The sequence below is a fragment of the Staurois parvus genome, unplaced genomic scaffold (genome assembly GCF_062004578.1).
Source record: "Staurois parvus isolate SC_StPar_1 unplaced genomic scaffold, SC_StPar_1.0 ptg000422l, whole genome shotgun sequence".
Classification (NCBI taxonomy): Eukaryota; Metazoa; Chordata; class Amphibia; order Anura; family Ranidae; genus Staurois; species Staurois parvus.
In genome coordinates, this window is record NW_028318218.1 from 3,403,193 (window position 1) to 3,425,901 (window position 22,709).

At 42.4% G+C, this 22,709-nt stretch overlaps 1 protein-coding gene across 1 annotated transcript in view; it reads right to left on the bottom strand.

Annotated features, from left to right (window-relative positions):
• Positions 1 to 22,709, bottom strand: part of TMEM123 (transmembrane protein 123) — a 68,699-nt gene that overhangs the window by 12,690 nt on the left and 33,300 nt on the right. The window contains exons 2-4 of the mRNA XM_089687266.1: positions 20,799 to 20,993; positions 6,947 to 7,060; positions 3,088 to 3,235 (exon numbers count right to left, since the gene is read on the bottom strand). Of these exons, the coding sequence (XP_089543392.1) occupies positions 3,088 to 3,235; positions 6,947 to 7,060; positions 20,799 to 20,993 (457 nt within the window). The remainder of the gene's footprint in view (positions 1 to 3,087; positions 3,236 to 6,946; positions 7,061 to 20,798; positions 20,994 to 22,709) is intronic.

The following is a 22,709-nucleotide window of genomic DNA, read 5'->3' on the forward strand; positions in this document are numbered from 1 at the left end:
GGTTATTTGTCCTGTTACTGCATTTACGATTATTCTGTGCCAAAATAAATGTGATTAGGCCAATTTATCTCCAGGTTGAATGTTATTCTACATACAGATCAAAAAGAATCAGAAAACGAGGCATCATGGCCACTAAATGAACATGTATTGTCCCCCCTCTATTGTACAGCGCTGAGCAAACCCTTTGGCGCTATATAAACTATTGTCCCCCCCTCTATTGTACAGCGCTGAGCAAACCCTTTGGCGCTATATAAACTATTGTCCCCCCCTCTATTGTACAGCGCTGAGCAAACCCTTTGGCGCTATATAAACTATTGTCCCCCCCTCTATTGTACAGCGCTGAGCAAACCCTTTGGCGCCATATAAACTCGAAGTAATAATAATAATGTATGAACAAAAATGTATTTTCTCTGTTCACCAGCTCCATCTAGTGGCCACAATGTTGCATTTTCCTTACTCCTCTATTCTTAATAAAGAATAACAGTCTACCTGGACAAAAAAATGCCTTTTGCCCACATATACACCGAACAAATGTACATGCAGTTTCACAGGGTGAACAACTCTGCAAACTGTTTATAAATAAAGCCATTACATGCAGAAATGTCTGATTTCTGCAAGTTTCCCCACTTTGTATGAGCCATTTATTTAAAGAGGACTTGTACTTCTGTCAATTGTAAACAGACATTAACAAGTAATTGAATGCTCCAAGCAGTGTCTACACATAACCTCCATTCTTTTCTTGAATGACCTGGGAGCCCGAAAATCTAAGGCACTCCCAAATGCAATGTCAACTTCATAGCTGACATCTGTTCTTAGCCCTGTCATCTTTCTTGGTTTTCTCCAAGTCAGTCAGCTACAGCCCATGGAGATACCCAAAACTTCCAGCTATGGTGCAGCATACAACTGCCTCCCCTTCCTCCAACTATGCACTGTCAGACCCCAGCGCTATCACATGGGAGTAGGAGGGTGAGGTCCTCAGCCCTGTGTAGGCTCTGACACAGATATGGAGCTTTCTACTTTGCTGCTTTGGCAGATAAGCTATGAGAGCCTACAAAGAGAACCTGATACTTTGTACTGGACAAGCAAAGTGACAGGTTCCCTTTAAAGTATTACATATTAGCCTGAATTTTGCTTGTTTAGGCTCACATCTACATGGGAAGCACCCTGCCAGAAATTAAATCCAATGCTGCAGGATTAAACTGCGACCAATAAACCACAATGCTGCTCAGGCACACCGATCCTGCCTTGGTAAATAGAGATGAGCGAATTATTCAAAAATTCGATTCGGCTGATTCGCCGAATTTGCGGGAGAAATTCGATTCAATGCGAATTTATTCGCCGCGAATTTAACTTATTTAAAGGGTTTCTAGGCTTCAGAGAGCCTTTATATTAGTGCAGAACACTGTACCTTTAATTTAAATGCCCTTGGAGTCTGCTGGGGAAGAGAAATAATACTGTCAGTCAGAATGACATGCAGATGAGTGCCGTCGATCTTAGAATCACCGCACACTTCACTCATTTGGGCAGTCACGGGGCACGACGACGAAGAAGAAGAAGAATGAAAAGAAGACGAAGGATAAGAAGAATGAAAAGAAGATGAAGGATAAGAAGAATGAAAAGAAGATGAAGGATAAGAAGAATGAAAAGAAGATGAAGGATAAGAAGAATGAAAAGAAGATGAAGGATAAGAAGAATGAAAAGAAGATGAAGGATAAGAAGAAGGAAAAGAAGATGAAGGATAAGAAGAAGGAAAAGAAGATGAAGAAGATGAAGGAAAAGAATGAAAAGAAGAAGAAGAATGAAAAGAAGAAGAAGAATGAAAAGAAGAAGAAGAATGAAAAGAAGAAGAAGAATGAAAAGAAGAAGAAGAATGAAAAGAAGAAGAAGAATGAAAAGAAGAAGAAGAATGAAAAGAAGAAGAAGAATGAAAAGAAGAAGAAGAATGAAAAGAAGAAGAAGAATGAAAAGAAGAAGAAGAATGAAAAGAAGAAGAATGAAAAGATGAAAAGAAGAATGAAAAGAAGAAGAATGAAAAGATGAAAAGAAGAATGAAAAGAAGAATGAAAAGAAGAAGAATGAAAAGAAGAAGAAGAATGAAAAGAAGAAGAAGAAGAAGAAGAAGAAGAAGAATGAAAAGAAGAAGAAGAAGAAGAAGAAGAATGAAAAGAAGAAGAAGAAGAAGAATGAAAAGAAGAAGAAGAAGAATGAAAAGAAGAAGAAGAAGAATGAAAAGAAGAAGAAGAAGAAGAAGAATGAAAAGAAGAATGAAAAGAAGAAGAAGAATGAAAAGAAGAAGAAGAATGAAAAGAAGAAGAAGAATGAAAAGAAGAAGAAGAAGAATGAAAAGAAGAAGAAGAAGAATGAAAAGAAGAATGAAAAGAAGAAGGAAAAGAAGAATGAAAAGAAGAATGAAAAGAAGAAGAAGAAGAATGAAAAGAAGAAGAATGAAAAGAAGAAGAATGAAAAGAAGAAGAATGAAAAGAAGAAGAAGAAGAATGAAAAGAAGAAGAAGAATGAAAAGAAGAAGAAGAATGAAAAGAAGAAGAATTCCAGTACAGCAAAAAGTGTATCTGCAGAGAGCTCCGCTATTTCTGACAGTTCTCTGACAGTTCCTTCACATTTACAGCGGTTGAAACATTGTATCTATTTATTTCCGAATAAAAACATCTGTATCCTAAATGGAAACAAATAGATACAATGTTTCAACCGCTGTAAATGAACTGTCAGAACTGTCAGAAATAGCGGAGCTCTCTGCAGTGACACTTTTGCCGGCTGATCGGGAAAAATTCGATTCGTGCACCCGAAGTTTGCTAAAATTCGGATTCGATGCGAATCGAATTTTTCCTGATATTCGAAACGAATTCCACTTCGCCAGGTTCGATTCGCTCATCTCTATTGGTAAACTCTCCCATATTGCCGAAAAGAACAATCAGTTGTTTGCATTTGTTAACCTTTACTAAATAAAACGGGCAGCTAGATTTATTCAGGAATTGAATCAACAAGCAGATATTGTCCTTAAAACTGCATGAAGCAAATCATTGCAAGTATAAAGTGATACACAGCAATAATAATGAAGTTTCTACTTACATGGTGCGGTAGCGGACTCCCCTTCTGGAGTTATAAAATCTGCACCCAAAGTACACTGCTGCCAGGATGCCCAGAGTCAACACGATACCACCAATAAAACTACCCAAGTCAAATCCTGATATCTTCTGTGATCCCGAGGATACAGTACCTGTGTACAAAACACATCACATGTACAGTGTATATTTTTTTTCCATAACATGACCCACCAAAAAACACCCAAAATAAAAAATTGTCCTACTTCTGACATGAATAGGAGATTATTATTCAGGATACCACAGGTGTGCGTTCTTAGCCATTTGTACTTGTAAGCAGGGGCCAGAAACAACAGTGTGCTATCTATATATATCTCCACTTCCCTCCCGCCCGCCCAGAGTACATTTAGTACGGGTAGCACAGAACTTTTTTTTTTTAAATGTAATTTCTTCATTTTCAAAAAAAAAAAAAAAAAAAACCAAAAAACACTAAATTTTTACCTAATATGGTGTTGGACCACATCTGGCATCCAAGACGGCCTCAATTCTCCTGGGAGTTGACCAATTTAAGTCTTGGATGATGGAAAATGGAATCTTCATGGAAAAATCATTGCAGTTGTTGCAGACATGCTGGAGGTGGAAACGACTCTAAAATCATTCTCTAAAATGGACCATAGTGGCTCTATGATATCGAGGTCCAGCGACTGTGGCACCCAGGGAAGGTTCAAGACTTTTTTTTTTTTTTAAAAGGTTTGTCAAACCACAAAATTGATAACACCAGCTGTGTGAATCGGAGCATTATCGTCTTAGCAAATGGCACTCTCTTCGGGAAACAATGTCTGCACCGTGGGGTCACATGGTCAACCAAAGTCTGTACAAAGTTGCTGGCAGCGACTACCTTTCAAGGTGATGATGGGGCCTGCAGATTACCAAGATATGGCTGGCCAAACCATGATTGTGCCGCCACCATGCTTTAACATTGGCACAAGACAGTCCTGGTCGTAAGCTTGGGACGGAGTTCGCCACACAAAAACATGTCGGTGGAAGAGAACAGTGTGAAGCTCAATTCATTGGATCATATTACAATCTTCCATTGATCGACAGTCCATGATTTATGGGTGTTGCACCACTCTCTCCTCTTTGAAGCATTTATAAAATCGGTCACAAGTGGTTTGGCAATTGCAGCTCGCCCCCCGTGAATGCTTTGTTTATGGAGTTCCCTCCGCTCAGTTTTTGTGCACACAGATTTTGGAAGATTGAGATTGAGTTCTGCAGTCACTCTGGCAGCAGTTTTCTTATTCCGGGTCACAATCCTGCACAATGTCCTTTTGTCTCTTTCAGTCAGTTGACAAAGTCAACCGCGCCTATGCTTATCAGATGTTTGCAGGAAACTATTAATGCCATCAGAACTTCTGATACTGCACCTCGCGACACAGCAAATAAATTGGCAACTAATGTCACAGAGGCATCAGCTAAGCGGCACCAACAATTTGTCCTTTGCGCAGTAAGCTCTGACATGACTCCGTATTACTAGCAGCACACAGTGAATGAGTGTGAGGCTTCCCATCTATTAGCTAGGTGTCTCATCACACAGCGGAAGAAAAAGAGCGTTACATCACTTCCACACCTGCAAATCATGTAGTGTTTCCACACTTTTGTCCAACCTCAATGGGTTGCTCTCAGCAGCACAGTGAATTCAAGCATGGTACCGTGATAGGTTGCCACCTGTGCAATAAGTCCATTCGTGAAATTTTCTTGCTACTAAAATATTCCACGGTCAACTGTTAGTGGTATTATAACAAAGTGGAAGCAACTGGGAACAGCAGCAACTCAGCCATGAAGTAGTAGGCCACATAAAATGACAGAGCGGGGTCAGCGCATGCTGAAGAGAACAGTGCACAGAAGTCACCAACTGTCTGCAGAGTCATTAGCTAAAGACCTCCGAACTTCGTGTGGCCTTCAGATTAGCACAACAGTGCGTAGAATAGGTTTCCAGCTGCATCCGAGCCTTACATTACCAAGTGCAATGCAAAGCATTTGATGCAATGGTGTAAAGCACGGCACCACTGGAATCTAGAGCAGTGGAGACGCATTCTCTGGAGTGACGAATCACAATTCTCTGTCTGTCAATCTGATGGATGTATCTGGGTTTGGCAGTTGCCAAGAGAACCGTACTTGCCAGACTGCATTGTGCCAAGTGTAATGTTTGGCTTGGCCCCTTTGTTCCAGTGAAGGGAACTCTTAAGGTGTCAACATACCACGACATTTTGGACAATTTTATGCTCCTGACTTTGTGGGAACAGTTTAGGGATGACTCCTTCCTGTTCCAACAAGACTGTGCACCAGTGCACAAAGCAAGGTAAATAAAACACATGGATGAGCAAGTTTGGGGAGGAGGAACTTGACTGGCCTGCACAGAGACCTGACAGAACACCTTTGGGATGATTTACAGCGGAGACTACGAGCCAGGCCTTCATGTCCAACATCAGTGCCTGACCTCACAAATGTGCTTCTGGAAGAATGGTCAAGCATTCCCATAGACACAATCCTAAACCTTGTGGACAGCCTTCCCAGAAGAGTTGAAGCTGTTATAGCTGCAAAGGGTGGGCCAAGTCAATATTGAACCCTACAGACGAAGACTGGGATGCCATTAAAGTTCAAGTCCATGTAAAGGCAGGCCGACCAATACTTCAGGCAATATATTATATATATTTTTTTATTTATTTTATTGTCCATCATCTATCCAACCTGCTGCTGACGCCAACACTAACTTAGATCAAGTTGTGATATTAAACAAAGTTTTTTCACACACTTCACCTCTAGAAAGGAGAAAAAAAAAAAAAAAAAAGGGTAATTTACCAAAACTAGAGAATACATAATCTGGAGCAGCTGTGCATAGTAACCGATCAGCTTCTTTATTTCATATTCAAAGCTTAACTGAACACGTTTTAGCTAGATGCCGATTGGTTGCAATGCACAGCTGCTCCAGATTCTAAAAAATGCCTGCCAATGTCTAATTTTCTGCTCACAGTGGATATAGAGATTTATGCAGGCCATAGATGGGTCATTTATCGGCCAAATTTTTGTCCGCACGAAAAATCAGCCAATATTCACGCCGTTAGTGAGGCAATACCGTCGGCCGTTTTTCGCGGATCTTCTCATTTACTTTTATCGGTCATGCTATAAAATCCACAAAAAACGGCCGTTTTTCATGGACATTGGTGGCAGCATCGCTGCCAGCAACGACCAATATTTCGTTTATCGCCCAAAAATTCGTCCGATAAACGACCCATCTATGGCCAGCCTAAGGAGGTGTCTAAGCCAAGTGATCAATGTGATTGGATATAAGAGGGAGCCAGTCTTCCCAGCTACTGAGTGTTAGCTGTTGCCGACAGTTCTTGGTTTCCGACTGAGTCTTTATGCTGGGAGTACAGAAACAAATGCATTTCCACAACAAACAAGGCGCATACATGCTGTGCCGCAGGAAAACAAAGCTCATTTTTGTGATACCACATATAGGTGTTACATTGGCATCTGTTTCATCCCAATAAATGCCACACCGTGCTGCAACTGTGTGCAACCCATGCCACTGCAGAGCATTTGCAGTGTGTCCCCATTTGCTTGATTTTTGTTGCTGGAATGAAGCAACGCATTGCAAAATGAGAACACCCCCTTCCACTGCCTTAACCGTTTAAGGGGAGGGGGAGCAGTGCAAAAAACAGGGGCTCAACAGTGAGTTTTTAACACCTCCTACCCACAAGTCTAAAGAACCCTTAGTAATAGGGACAAAGGGAACCCAAAGCCCTCCATTCTAATAACCTCTCTGGCTATCTTGTCTTATAACATATTCAATACGCTTCTGAAAGTATTTTTACCACAATACATACTCGTCACAGGACTGACGGTGGTGGAAGATCCTGTGGTTGAAGATGCTGCTGTGGATGCCGACGTTCCTTTACTAGTCACAGTTGTAGAAGAGGTGCTACTTGCAGAAGTTGGGCCTGAGAATAAATATAAAAGACACCAGAATATCAGTAAAACATAAAAGCATCATATTTAAAGACTAGATTTGACTTTATAATATCTTCCACCTATGACAGTGCTATGTGGTTTTCATTTTATTCACGGTTCAGGTTGTTGGGTCATTTTGGCCCCATCCACTTTTCCAAGGCCAGCCGATTACCATGTATGATGGTCAGTCATGTGAACAAAACAAACTGTACATAATGAGCACTAAGAGAAAAACTGGGAGCAGCTAGCACAAATGCTGAACCCACTCATTATAATAAACACATAACAAAAGTGAACGTTCCGCCCTGCCCTCCTCTGTCCAGTCTATGCTGGGAATCTGGAACCTGTCATTGTAGGTGCCACACAGAGAACTCTTTTTTTTTTTTTTTAGGAGACACTACTGAAGGCCACGTACCAGCCCTGAGAGGAGGAGATATACATATCTTGGAGGATCCTGTATTACAAGCCGGTTTTACCTTAGTTCCGGTTAGTGCACAGTGGTGAAGGATTTCATGGATGTCTCCTTTTCACATTGGGATGTCACTTCACTCTACTTAGGACTGCGGTTCATATTAATTGTGGGTGCAGCCATTTCTTCCACTGAGCACCTTTGTTTGTGCACTGGATATCATTTGGATCAAGGACTTCTATTTACTTGGACTGTTTGTTGAGTCACCATTAACATTGATTGCACGTATCATATTATATTTTTTGTATACCTATTGTCTTGATATTTAGCAACATTTATGGGTTATTGTATCACTTTTCACCTTCATTGGTTGATTGTTCTTAGTTTTTAGGTAGACACACCTATTTTTTCATATAGTACAGCACTTTTGTTATGTTTATTATGATGGTCAGTCAGCAATCGGAGCCCCTGTGCTGGCAGACGTAATGGCTGCTGAACCCACCCTGGCCTGAATTTAATGTGCTAGGTATGTTCTGCCTCACAGTTTAGTAGAAGTGCCGTGTATAGTGGGACCTACGAATCCAGTTCAAGTGTCTCTCACCTCTCACGCTGCAAAAATCTGCAATCAATGTATGAAAAGCTGAAGTTTAGTAAACCCTAATAAAATGCTCCTATTCTCTCCATTTTGGTCTGTTAAAAAATAATATTAAAACAGTTTACACTGCATTATATTACATTTATGTTTTTGGGTTTCAATGCGCTTGAAACCAGGGGGTGATTTAAATCATCAGTAACTATTCAAAGCGGATACAGCCGTTCTAAGACCATGCAGCCTTTTAACCGCCTCCAGGCACCTATCAGTGCCCAGTGATGTCTGTGAATGCCCACCAGTGATGCCTGTCAATTGCCCATCAGTGCCACCTACCAGTGCCTCCTAAGTGCCCATCAGTGCAGCCTCATTAGCGCACATCAGTGGAGAAAAATTACTCATATACAAAATTTTAAAACTAAGAAAAAAACTTTTTTCTTCAAAATTATCAGGTTTTTGCTTTATCGAAAAATAAAAAACCCAGTGGTGATTAAATAACACCAAAAGAAAGATCTATTTGTGTGAAAAAAAGGGATGAAAATTTCATATGGGTACAGTGTTGCATGATCATGCAATTGTCATTCAAATTGTGACAGCGGTGAAAACTGGAAATTGGCCTGGGCAGGATGGGGGTATAAGTGCCCTGTAGGCAAGTGGTTAAACTAGTGCTTCTCAACCACGGCACCCTTTAAAAGTATGCAAAATCTCAATGCACCCCAGTCTAAAATGGGGTCCCTCCCTTTTGCATTCTCAGTCCTTCCCTTCGACATCAGAGTCTTCAATCTCCCCTTTCACATCAGAGTCCTTATCCATCCACCCCTTCATATTAGAGTCCACAGCCCCCCTCCCATACGTCTTTGGTCAGCTGGTCTGCACTATGAAATGCGTGACACTATGCAAAAATAAGGAAGGCAGGGTGGCACCCACCTGGTTGAGAAACGCTACTTTAGCCCCCATTTACAGTTGAGCGTAGAATATGTAGGCGATTTTTAGGATTTATTTTGTGCATTTCAAAGAGTCCCATACAGCATTCAGGAGCTCACACAATCCCACCTGGACTGTTTGAATTTCTAATCGAACAACATTTTTTTCAGCAATGAAAGCCCCAGAATTTATCAAAATGTCTTAAAATGTGGACAACCCCGGATGATGAAATGAATGGACTAGAAGGAATTGGGGTTTGCTGTGTTCACACTTACCTCTCTATTAACAACAGGGTGAAATCCTTTATGAAGCATGCACAAAACACAGATAACAGGCTGCAGGTCATCATTTGCCAAGCCTCAAAGGTTAACATTTTGCCCACAATGCACAGTGACAGACACAAACACTATGACAAATATGGGAGGGGTGGGGGTTACCTGGCCACCTACAGCTATTGTGGAGATGGAACTTTCATTTCTGGCATTCTGCTTCCATAAGCCCTGTGCTGGGTATTGTATCATGGCAGGCTTTCACCAATGTTCTCTATGTAAACCCCAACATTGACCACCTCTTACATACACCATTAAAAGGGTTTTGTTATATCAGATTGATAAAGTGCAAACAATACCTGTTGATACTGCCAGACATCTTGTGTGCTGAAAATTTGTTCTCTCAGTCAGCTTTTTTCCATGTTTTCTCTGTGGACTACTAACCCCCCCCCCCAATGCTATGTAGATGATGAAAGGAGAAGGTGTCCTGTCCTAGGGTGACAACACTGCTCCTTCATAAAAGCAGTAACAAAGAGGAAGCATCATGAGCCAAGGAGAGGAAGCCTGATACTGGCAGGACCACCGGGTGGAAATAAAAGGATAAAAGTCTGAATAAAAAACTAATGTAGCCACAACATCTAAGGACTGGAAGGGTGTGTCTCCAAGAAAAACCTATTTTTTTAGTTTTGGATAGAGTAGGGGAAGGATTAGACCTGTCAAGTTTTTGAGCTGTCCCAATTGAGGAGACCCAATACTCAGTATAGTGACTATTGTCACCACAACAGAAAGGGGGAAAATTAAATGTTTTGAAAGTGCCCCCGGAAATAAAGGTGAGTGGAATTTTTCCAAAGAGGATACCTCATTAGAAATTTCCCCAATGGCACACAGACAGCAAAATATAAGCTGTCGAAGGGTTTACCCTTCATCTAAAAATAAAGAAGAAAGTTTTGGTCATACATACGTATTCAATTTTATCAGGATTTCAAAGCGATATCTCCAGGAATTAACAAAAAAAAAAAAAACAAAAAAAAAAAAAAAAAACCTACCTTTGCTGTGGGGGCCCCTTGCACTGCAAGGGTTAACTGCTCATTATATTAAGGGGAATAGGGACAGACAGTATTACATTTCCCATCCCCCACTCTGCTGCTCCCTTCTTCCAGAGGCTCCTGTCTGTGGCTGTTCCCTCGGTGTCATCCTATACTATGCAGGGCTATTATCCTCATACTATTCCCCCCAGCCCGTGCCCCCTCCCCTGACTTCTCCATCAAGATCAATTATACAACCATCAGTCCCTCCCCTCATGCCAGGGTGCTAGGTGTAATCCTAGACTCCCATCTGTCCTTTCAGCCCCAAATCCAATCACTGACAAAATCATGTAGACTTCACCTCCGCAACATCTCCAAGATACGCCCGTTCCTAACCTCGGAAACCACTAAGCAACTTATTCACTCCCTTGTTATATCTCACCTTGACTATTGTAACTCCCTCCTCATTGGCCTACCTCATCGCAGGCTATCCCCTCTTCAGTCTATCATGAATGCTGCTGCCAGACTCATCCACCTTACTAACCGTTCTGTATCTGCCACCCCTCTCTGCCAATCCCTCCACTGGCTTCCCATTGCCCAACGGATAAAATTCAAAACACTAACAATAACGTATAAAGCCATTTATAACTCTGCCTCAAATTACATCACCGATCTTGTCTCTAAATATCACCCAAACCGTACTCTCCGCTCCTTGCATGACCTCCTGTTCCCTCTTTCCCTTGTCTCTTCCTCCCATGCTCATCTCCAGAACTTCTCCAGAGCCTTCCCCATCCTCTGGAACTCTCTACCCCAATCTATTAGACTATCGCCCACTTTGCCCACTTTTAGGCGATCCCTGAAAACCTCTCTTCAGGGATGCCTATCCTGCCTTCAGCTGATAACGGAATCTTCTATTCCTCCTACTAGTCCATCCCCCACAGTTACTACCTTTTGTACCTCCAGCCCCTCCCTCTTAGATTGTAAGCTCCAAGGAGCAGGGCCCTCCTAACCCTCTTGTATTGAACTGTATTGTTACTGTATTGTCTCCCGTTATATTGTGAAGCGCTGAGCAAACTGTTGGCGCTATATAAATCCTGTATAATAATAAACCTTGCATTGCACATGGTGGGGGTGACCGTGGCTGGAAGCTCCTAACAGCAGTGCTCCTTGACTTTTTTTTTTTTTAAAGTCATGGCACCCTTGTAAAGTCTGCAAAATCTCAAGGCACCCCAATCTAAAATGGGTTCCCTTTGTCACATCAAACGCCCCCTTTCAAATCACAGTACTCCTTTCACACTGGAATCCTTGGTCTTCCCCTCATTTCACATCAGAGATCTCAGCCCTCTACCTTTTACATCAGTGTCCTCTGTCCCTCTCCCTCCCACCGCCTTTCACAACAAAGCCCCTGCCTCCCACTTTTAAATCTCCAACCCAACACCCCTTCACATCAGAGTCCTCATCCTCCCCACTCCTTCACAACAGAGCCCTCTTCCCCCCATCTGTTTACAACAGAGTTCTTAGCACCTCCCCCATCCCTTCACATCAGAGTCCTCATCCCTGCATCCCTTCACATCGGGGCCCTCATCCACCTCACCATTTCACATCAGAATCCTCTTCCCCATCCCTTCACATCAGAGCCCTCATCCACCCCACTCCTTTACAATAGAGCCCTCTTTCCCCCATCCCTTTACATCAGAGTCCTTAGCCTCCATCAAGTCCTCTGGTAGGCCCATCTGCACCATGGACTGGTTGCACTGATGGAGGAACCTTGCTGGAGCAAGGAACAGGGTAATTCTCTTTGTTCTATTACCTAGACATAATGAGCATTTAAAGGATAAGTGCGCATTTCATAACATGTTACACCCAAATTCAGGGTGTAACATGCTACGAACGAACCATCATCCCCATTGTGACAGCTAGTGGGGGATCTTCTCCCCCCACTAGCTGTCACAATAAAAAAAAAAAAACCACCGCGGCCATGTGGGGCTACGCCTGCCCGACCATGTCACTCATTCACAATACCAGGTGAATGAGAAAACTACAAATTCAGGCAGCCTTTACAGCTGGTGCTGTGGTAGTTCATAGAGTCTTCCTGTCAGAATGTATCTGATTGTTTGTATGATGTATGGGCACACAGATACAGTGAGAGATCTGCAGGAGACCTGCATGACACCAGCTATCTGCTGATCACTGGTACAATGCTCTGAAGCAGACTCTCAACACAGGGGAGCCCTTTAAATAACTTCCTGGTCTCAGGGAAAACCCCTGCTAATAATTACTTTATCTATAACTCAAGATACATTTGTGTGATGGTAAATTGGGAAAAATGCGCCTTACACTTATAGCAACTGAGAAGAATTACCCCCTTACAGATGGCTAAAAAGATCAATAGTGTCAGTGGGAACTTATCTGAGGCAGAAATTACTCCTTGCTCAAGCAACCCCTAACAACCTCAGGAGGAACCCTAGGATTCCATGGAACTCTGAGAAACCCTGCTTTAGGGACTTCAGAAAAACAATTTACCTGCAAAAAAATGTGCATTTATTATGTTTTGTGAAAAGGTGACCTTATTACTTTATCCATTGCAGTGCAGGGGGTCAGACAGCCCACTGCCAGGGTAGATTTTCGATTTTCTGGAGTTGGGCTGTAACTATTCATATGGCCATAAAACAAACTACATTAAAAAAGTGAACCCCATCTAATGTCCAGTATGCTGGGATACATGAACAGTGCTGTATGAGAACAGCGTGTCACAAATCCCCAAATTGTCTATTCCAGTCCTTCATGACCCTTAGCACAATTGTAGCAGTAAAATAAAATATGGCATCTTAGTTTAACTATACATCTTCATAAACAGTCATACAAGCATAAACTTGTCACAAGGTCAATAATGTAACTAAGCAAAGAATTAAACACAACATGTTACTCAAGACCAAAGTTTACATTCTTCTAAAAGCTGGCTGATTCAGCATTCAGCTGGTGTTCTCTTCCTGCTCACCTGCACAACCTGACATAGACCATGAACAATGTAGATCTGATGGATAATCTGTTTGGTGTAAACATATTTGTGTGATTTGTATCACTATACTGCCATAGTAGAAGAACAAGGGGGCTAAGGATCAGGCTGCTTGCACAGGATTTGTGTCATCTGATCCAGCAGCAAGACACAATAAAGCTGGTTAGGAAAGCAGTCTGCGGTGAGGAGGGGTGATGCGTGGAGACAGGACGAGTCACTGGATGGAAATGGCATCAGATGGACAAACCAGTTTAAGATGGCAATAAATGGTCTGCTAAATGCAAGCATTGGAATCTTGCAGAAGCTCTTCCACCCATGAGGTTTTGCAGATGTATGGCAACAAGTGAATTCAATCATCTAAAAATTGGATTTTTTCTACATACTTGTCTGTAAATTCTTTATCGTACATCACGGGACACACAGCAGGCTATTTATGACTGTGGATTATAAGCCACCTATAGGTGAATGGACATTGGCCAACCCATCAGAGAGGAAGTCCTCCCCTATATAATATAAACAGAAGCACTTCAGTTTGCAAGCAATTCAATTCTAGAAAGAGGGGCGGGACCTCTGTGTCCCATGATGTACTCCAAGAAATGGATTTTACAGATATGTAGAAAAAAAAAAAAAATCAAATTTTCATTATCGTACATCACGGGACACAGAGCAGGCTATTCATGACTATGAGGGATGTCCTAAAACAATAAGAAATTTTGAGGGGAGGGTGACATGATAGCCACCACTAAACATCTCTCAAGACTTACGCAGCAGTTCGTAAGATGCTGCAGCCAAAAGGCAGAGTCCTCTGCGACTCGGACATTGACCTGGTTAAACCATGTGAACGTGTGAACCGAAGCCTATGTAGAGGCCTTGCAAATCTGAGCAACTGACGCTTGATGGTGGATAACCCAGGATGTCCCCATACTCCTGGCAGAGTGATTTCAACCAAAAGGGTGGGACCTTACCCTTCAAACCATAGGCTTGAATGATCAACTTGCGGATCCAATGTGAAATAGTCGCCTTAGATCCGCCTGCCCCTTCCTGGGCCTGTCAGGTAGCACAAAAAAGAGCTTCGGACTTCCTAACCAGTGCAGACAATTTCAGGAAGACCCTTATAGCACATACCACTTCCAGAGTATGCAGAGATCTCTCTCTTGCTGACAGAGGCCTAGCAAAGTATGAAGGCAGAATAATGTCCTGACTGAGGTGAAAACTAGAAACCACTTATGGTAAAAAAGCTGGTTGAGGTTGCAACACCACCTTATCCTGATGCAAAACCAGAAAAGGTTCTTTACAAGAAAGAGCTGCCAGCTCTGACACCCTTCTTGATGAAGTGATTGCCACTAGAAAAAAAACCTTCAGAGTCAACAAGACTAGTGGAATCTTCCTAATAGGTTCAAACAGTGGTTTCTGCAAAACCTCCTAGACCAAGTTCAGATCCCATGGACATAAAAGTAGTCTGACAGGAGGAGCTATATGCACTATTCTTTGCATAAAAGTACAGACTAGAGAGTGAGACGCAACGAGCCGTTGGAAAAAAAAAAATAGCCAATACTGAAACCTGACCCTTAATAGTATCAACAGCCAAATTATTTTCCAGACCTGACTGAAGAAACAACAGGACCCTACCAATCACATATTTCCGTGGATGCCATTTCCAGACCTCACAAAAAGGAAATGTAAGCCTTCCAAGTTCTGTAATAAATGTTTCTAGAAATTACCTTTCTAGCACTCAACACAACAGGGATGGCAGAATCGGATACTCCCCTATCCTTCAGGATCTGGTTTCTCAATAGCCATGCCACCAAATTTAGCGACCGTAAAAGCTGGGTGCAATATAGGTCCTTGAGACAGCAGGTCTGGCTGATACAGTAGAGACCACAGCCTGTCTAATGCCAGCTTAACTATGTCCTCCTGGGCCAGGTCAGAGCAATCAGTATCACTGGAATAGACTCCTCCAGAATCCTGCATAAGAAACATGGCAGCTAATCAGCATGCCAATTCTCTACTCCCAACACTGCTGACAAACTTGGAACATATCTCTCTGCCCAGGTCAAAATGTAATTCACCTCTTCCTAAGTCCTTCAGATGTCCAATACCTTGGAGCGAGCCTCACTGCTCAGAGTTCCAGGACATTGTTTGGTCGAACCCTTTCCCATGTAAGCCATGCTCCTTGAACTGATCTGTGGCCTCCTCCAGGACAGCCCCTCAACCTGAGAGGCTGGCATCAGTAGTTACCACTTTCCACACTACTGGCCGAAAGGATCTCCCACTCTCCACATTCGGAGTCATTAACCACCAATTCAGGCTTCGCAGTACCTTGGCAGACAGACAGAGACAAACAGTAATTCCAGGCCAGAACCTTCTTGTTCCAAACGGTCAGGATGTTCCTTTGCAGCAGTCTGGGGTGGAATTGCGCATAGGGAATTGCCTCGAATGAGGACACCATCATCCCCAACAACCTCATACAGAGGCAAACTGAAGGATACCTTTTAGCCCTTAAACTGCAGACCTCATTCCTCAGCGTGCAATGTTTCCCTGGAGGCAGAAATACCTTTGCCTGAACCGTGTCTAGGACCATCCCCAAATACTCCAGGCTCTGTACTGGTTCCAGGGGAGACTTCTCAAAGTTAAGCACCCAGCCCAGCTGTTCCAGGATCTGCATCATAAGGGTCACATCCTGCTTCCGACCTGGAACCGACCGACCTCTAACAGATAGTCTAGATAACCTATGACTAATACCCCACGAGTTCTGAGCAGTCCCAACACTGGAGCAAGATTTTTGTGAAAACTCGAGGAGCCATGGCCAGCCCAAACAGTGCTATGAACTTGAAATGCCGAGCCTCTACTGCAAACAGAAAGTTTGGTGAGGAATGAACATTGGCAAGTATGTGTCCTTGATGTCTATGGATGCAAAAAAAAAAATCTCCTTCCTCTAAAGAGGCCAGTACTGGCTGAATGTATTCCATACGAAAAGACCGGACATTCAGAAACCGATTCAGAACCTTGAGGTCCAAAAAGGGCCTTACATCTCCATTTGGGTTTGGGTCTGTGAACAGGTTTGAGTAAATCCTTGAAACCTTTAGTCTGCTGGAACCTCTGATTCCCCCCCCCCCCCCCCCAAGACAACAGGCGATTGAGTGCCTGTAACAATGCTCTTCTTTTCTCTGGATTCAGCGGAACATTTGACTTTAGAAACCAGGGAGGGGGGGGGGGGGGAATCCAAAATTCTAGTTTGTATCCTAGAGACACCTTGGAAACTACCCATAAGGAGGAGGACTTTGGTTCTGCCTTGGCTGCCTTTAGCACATAGGGCCTCCAGGGGTTCTGATTCGGAGTTCTACCCCTGGACGCTGGGGCTTGTGTGCAGCAAAAACGACTGTCTAGTAGTTGAGGAGCCAGCAACCAAAGCCACTGACCCTTTAAAAGAAGTGCATTTGGATTTCCTTTTAAAGGGCAGAAGATAACTCTTTCCCCCTGAAATCATTTGGATATTTTTGTCCAAATCTTCCCCAAACAGTTGCTCCTCATGAAAGAGAAAACCTAACAACATTTTGCACGGCAGTTCTGCCAACCAGCTCAGATTGTCCAGTCACTTCTGGCCTCTCAGGAGAGGATACTACAGCAGACATCCGGCTAGTTTCCTCAGGACTTGGCAGCAGTACATTAGTGCCCCTTCCTGCTGTGCCTCTCCCTCTCTGCTTTCTGGAAGACATTACTTCACTTTGCATTAAAACCTGTGCTCCTTCCAATAGGAACACAGAAAACAAGATACAGCTATGCAAGTAGAGTGCTAACAAAACACTTAATGCAATCTGCTGACCTCACGGGCTGCCAGAGGCAGCCTCCTGACTGGCCAATGCTCCTTCCCCCAGGGGAGTACTCACGTGCCCCACCGCATAGCCTGCTCTGTGTCCCAGCCACAGGAATCCACCAGAAGCAGCAGTCCACGTGTGCCCAGGCCCCCTAGTTGATAAACATGGCCAACTTCCGTTTCCGGCCCCTACTGCGCATGCGAGCACGATCCTTGTACATATGTTTTCCCAGGCTAAATGCTGTGAGCACACCCCCTGGTGGTAAATTGGCCAATTGCATCAATAACTTTTTTTCCCTCCAAAACCTGTGTTTTGTTTTTCCCCTTCTGAGGAGGAAAAAAAAAAAAAAAGGAAGTAGTTTACCAGTCCCATCGTGGGTCCCAGACTTTCATCAGCTACCAACTTTCACCCATCATGGTGGGCATTGTCATACAGACCTTCAAGAACTCGTCCCCATAATGTGGGGCCACCGCCTCAGACCTGAGTAGAACCCCGCTGGAAAAGCACCTTGGCCAGATATAAACTGCACAGGGTTCCATCTACACGGGGTCCAGTGCCATCAGACTGCATTACAGCCAAATCCCAGAGGATTCTTCTCCTTATCCAGCAAGGCTCAGCTACCATCCATTTCTTATCTATCTGAATGGATCTGATAGAACCGTATTAGACCTTAGGTATGCTCCAGAAGCACAAGCAACACTTTCAGGGACCATCCACCTTACAGACACTGGCAAAAAAAGTACTTCATGTGTAGGAGGGGTTATATAGGGGAGGACTTGTTCCGATTGGTCGGCCAGTGTCCATTCACCTAGAGGTGGCATATAACCCACATAGTCATGAATAGCCTGCTCTGTGTCTTGTGATATGAAAAATTGTATGTCAGAACATTCTATCTTGTCATTAAGTCAACTAACTTTTTTCAAAAACCCTTAAAATTTCCTTTTAGGCTTCATTTATATGGGTATACCAATCCATACACCAATATGAAGGACAGTTTTCTGCCCCCCTCAGGATACACAGGTGTTTCATGCAGGAAGCCTGTTGAAATCAATGACAGGTCTGCATCCTGATCTGTGCATTGGACCTGAACGGATGTGGAGGTCTGTACAGCCAGCCGCCTGGCATTTATTTCAACAGGCTACCATGTGCACCCATGTATGGAACACCTGTGTATCACGGGCAGCTGAAGACAACCCTCCGAATGGGCGTATGGTTCGGTATTGCTCATGTGAATGAAACCCTACAAATATTTATTGAAAAGTTAACCGAGAGAAAATAACATCACTGACACTGGCCATATATTAAACTGACATGGACAAATAGTCAACATTATAGGGCCCTCCATGATGCAGCGCAATCCCATCAAATAATGTGACAGTCCTTAAATGAAGAGAATAAAACAGTCCTTCAATATCCAATAAAGCTGTATTTGCTCCACCACCGTGATGTGATTTATCTCTTCCTTCCTCTTTTCTGAAGCTCTGTGACATATGCAAACACCCAGTGATAATAAGCGCTCAACTTGTGTAATGGACCTCAGATACAGATCAAGGTCATAACACACCTATTGCCCCACGTTGGGCATATGTGGCATCAGTTATTCCTCTCACTCCTTCCTCCTCAGTATTCATCGCCCCGAAAACATTACATGCAAGAACAGAATGGGACCACAAGAGTGATCTCTGAACAGTATCAATTTAATAAAAATCCTAAAATCAACACTTGCATTTGAAAAAGCATCAACAGTGCTACGTATCTCAGCATGAATATACATGGGTCATAGTGATTAGTACAGCCAGTGTTCCCATACCCACAGTGCAGCAAAGCTAAGGAAGATCTGGTACAGGAGCGCAACACATACAGCATTCGGAGCTGTGCTGTGGGTATGAGAACACTGGCTGTATATAGTGTACTACAGCATGCCACTGCTTTAAAGCAGAGCTAAAGCCCCAGTCAAGACTGATGCAGGCAAGCGCTGTATTGCACAAGAGATGTTCAATATCACTTCTGCAAAAACTAAACCTACCTGCCTGTCTCAGTCTGTGGACTGTACACTGAGATGTGCAAGTGCAGCTCCGTTTACATTTTGGCACAAATCCTGTGTACTGGGATGATTGAATTCCTGTGCATCCTGTGTCATTCATTCTGGGCCAACTGATGAACAGAGCCGCAGCTGATATTCGGAAGAAGCCTGGTAGTGGATGTCAGTGCCGGAGAGGGACACTGGACCGTTAAAAGGAAGGTAAGTATCAGCACTTTAGCTCCACTTTAAATGGAAAAAAAACAAAACGAAAAAAACAAAACAAAAAAAAAAAAAACTATAGAAAAATGCACTTTAACAAACACAGCAACCTAGAAGATTGACAGCAGAAAAAAAAAAAAAAAAGGACCAAGTGGTCCTTTGAGTCTGCCCCCCCCCCTTTTTTTTCCCTCAAACCTCATCTTATTGTAACCATTTTTGTCTGAACAGTAGTACAAATGTGCTTTGACATTCACTTCGGGCTTTAAAGTAAGTAGAGTGCCGAACAAATAACAGGAGGTAAAAAAAAAAAAAGGGGGGGCGAGGAGCCAACTTAGCCTGTTAAAGTCATGTGACCTGCCTCTCCTCCATTCACAGATTTCTCTTTTGCTGAAATAAACACAGAGGACTCTGCAGTACACTACCACAGGCATCTCCTTGCAGCATAAAATATAAATGTATATTATTTGCAGTGTCCAGGGGAGAGCAGTATTTACTCTCTGCTGCGCGCAGCAAATTCAGTTTACTAAGTGTGTGTCAATGACATTTAAAGATTACGTTCATTTTTGTAACATATTATACCCGTATTGAGTGAGTAACTTTTAACGTTACAGTGCAGCACCGGCTCTCACTCCCCTCAACCCCCCGTGACAGTGGGCAGGGGTTCTTCTCCTCACACCACTGTCACAGATCAAAATCAGAATGGCTGTGTGGGGCTCCGCCCACATAGCCAAGTCATTCATTCACAGTTCCCTATGAATGAATGAACTACAAGTGCTGTCTGCCACGATGGAAGATGGCTTGTAAATCTCCATGGACTGTGGAGGGTGCTGGGGAGCACTGTTGTAGTTCTTAGATTCTTCCTGCCATTCAGTAACCGGTTTCAAATGGGAGGTACGGGCTGACCATTGAATGAAAGTCTTCAGGATCCTGGCATTGCACCCGTGATCTGCTGATCGCAGGTGCAATACTTTCCAGTGTTAAAAATAAATAAATGCACATTTTTTTTACTTGCAAAAAGATGTACATTTATTTTATTTACAAAAAGGTGAACTTATCGGTTAACCCTGCCTCTAATAACAATTCATTCTTTGTACATTATAACATATATAAGAAATCAATTGTACCTTTTCATCAAACCCTAACCTCATAACCTTGATAGCATGAAATTAGTAAAGAGCAGTATAGAACTAGAAAAAAATCTTAAACATATTAACAAAAAAATAAAAAAAAGCAACAAAATGACTTTAAGAAATGATCACTGTCTACCATCTCAGCATTCTATATTATTATTATTATGCTAACTGCTATATTATTAGTGTCTTTTGCAGCCATTAATGAAATACCTTTACACAAATGGAGATGGTATTCTAAATATTTGGAATAGATATATAATCTAGTAGGGTGCACCAAGATACAAATACTGCGCACAGGTCATTTACCCTTTGTGGTGGGTGGAGCAGGAGGAGACGTAGGTGAGGGCTTTGTAGGTGTACTGGACGGAGTGGTCTTTGGCGCAGAAGATATTGTGGAATTAGTAATGTTGCTTGCTTTCGTTGTAGCAGCAGTTGTAGTTGCGTTTATAGTATCAATTGCGGTAGATGTGTTCGTAGATGTAGAAGGTATTACTGGACCATCTATGAAAAAGAAAAAACACAAGGGATTTAACAAATACAAAATAATTATAACTCTAGAGCATGTTACATAAAAGAATAAGGGGTTCATTCAGGCATAGGAGTATTTTATGCACAGGACACAGAGCTAGCAGAAGATTCTGCATCAAATATGCACCTGAAGTACTCACATTTAGAAGCATACAATTCTTAGATTCACTTTACACACATAGGCGGTTGTCACATAGATCCATGTGCATTTTTGCCACATTTGCAGTGTGTTTTACACAGGACATGCGACTCAAAAGCAGCACCAAAAACACAACACAGGTGCATTTTTTACCGCGTTTTTCATGCATTTCAGTGGGGAGATGCATTTTTTGTGCCTTTTTTCCTGCACCAAAAATGCAGCAAGCAGGATTTTACTAGACATAGCAGAGCCGCAATGGATCATGGTGAAGAGTTCCATAGGAATACACGATCACATGTTTTTCTTCAGTTTTTTGAAGCAAAAGCAGAAGAAAATCGGATCAGTGTGAAAATGGCCTTACACGTAAAATCTGTAGACACAGCTCTGGATGGTGTGCCCTACTTTTTTTTTGTTTGCACCTTATCTAGGCACACATTTGTGTTAGTACATGTATGTATGGCCCCACTAACCACTTACAGCCCGCCCGCAGTTAAACTTCACAGGCAGGCCAGACAATGTAATTGTACATCTCTGCCTGTCTTCCGAGTTTTTGGCCACACGACCCCTGCCGACCTGTGTTGTGATTGGACACAGCATAATTTAGTCAACAGATTTCAGCCAATGATTTTGTTCAAACACGCAGGACTCGGTGTTCACAGAACAGGATGAATGGTGTTCACACCTGTTTGCAGGGAGAATAAAAAGAAACTAGTCAGATCTGTAAGTGAAGCTGCACATACGACACTTGCTAGACACACAGTTAATCCCTTGATTATCCCTTTCCAGCTAGTGACATTAATACAGTGTACAGTATCAGATCTGAACACTGTATTAGTGATGTCAGTGTCCCTCCCAGCCTTCATGTTATTCCCTGGGGCCTCGGCTTTCAAAAAAAAATTAAATAATAAAAAAAAAAAATTATATATATATATATATATATATATATATATATATATATATATATATATATATTATATTGGGGGGGGGGTTCTATGTCATTTTCTAGCAAAAAAATTTAACATCACCGCGGACAGCAAGCGGTTGAAGCCATGTCATTTCTGCATTGCTAACAAACCCCAATGACTACGCAGACTAAAGAAGGCACCCTCATACAGATATCGGGTACTTCGAATATCAACAAGCCAAGAGAGAGTGTCTTCAGATGTACGCAGGAAGGCAAGAGAAATATTAAAATTGGAGACCAAGTTTGTTGGTGAATTTCTTTTTTTTTTTTGCCATTTTCATATTGAGGTTGTAGGTTGAAAATGATTATATTGAAGGTTCCTTTATCAGATTATTTTTTTTTTGTATAATGCAGAGAACAAAAATATTGCATGACTAGCTGCTACAGATTGTCACCAGTTCCCACCACCCAATCTCTCATGGTAAAATTGAATAACCATGGACACATTATGACTAGTAAAACATTAACAGATCTGATGTCGTATCAAAAGCTCTGTTCCAACATTAAAAAAAATTGTTAACACTAAACAATACTATCAACTGTAGCCTTCAAATTGAAAAACAAAAACAGCTAATGGTGATTTATG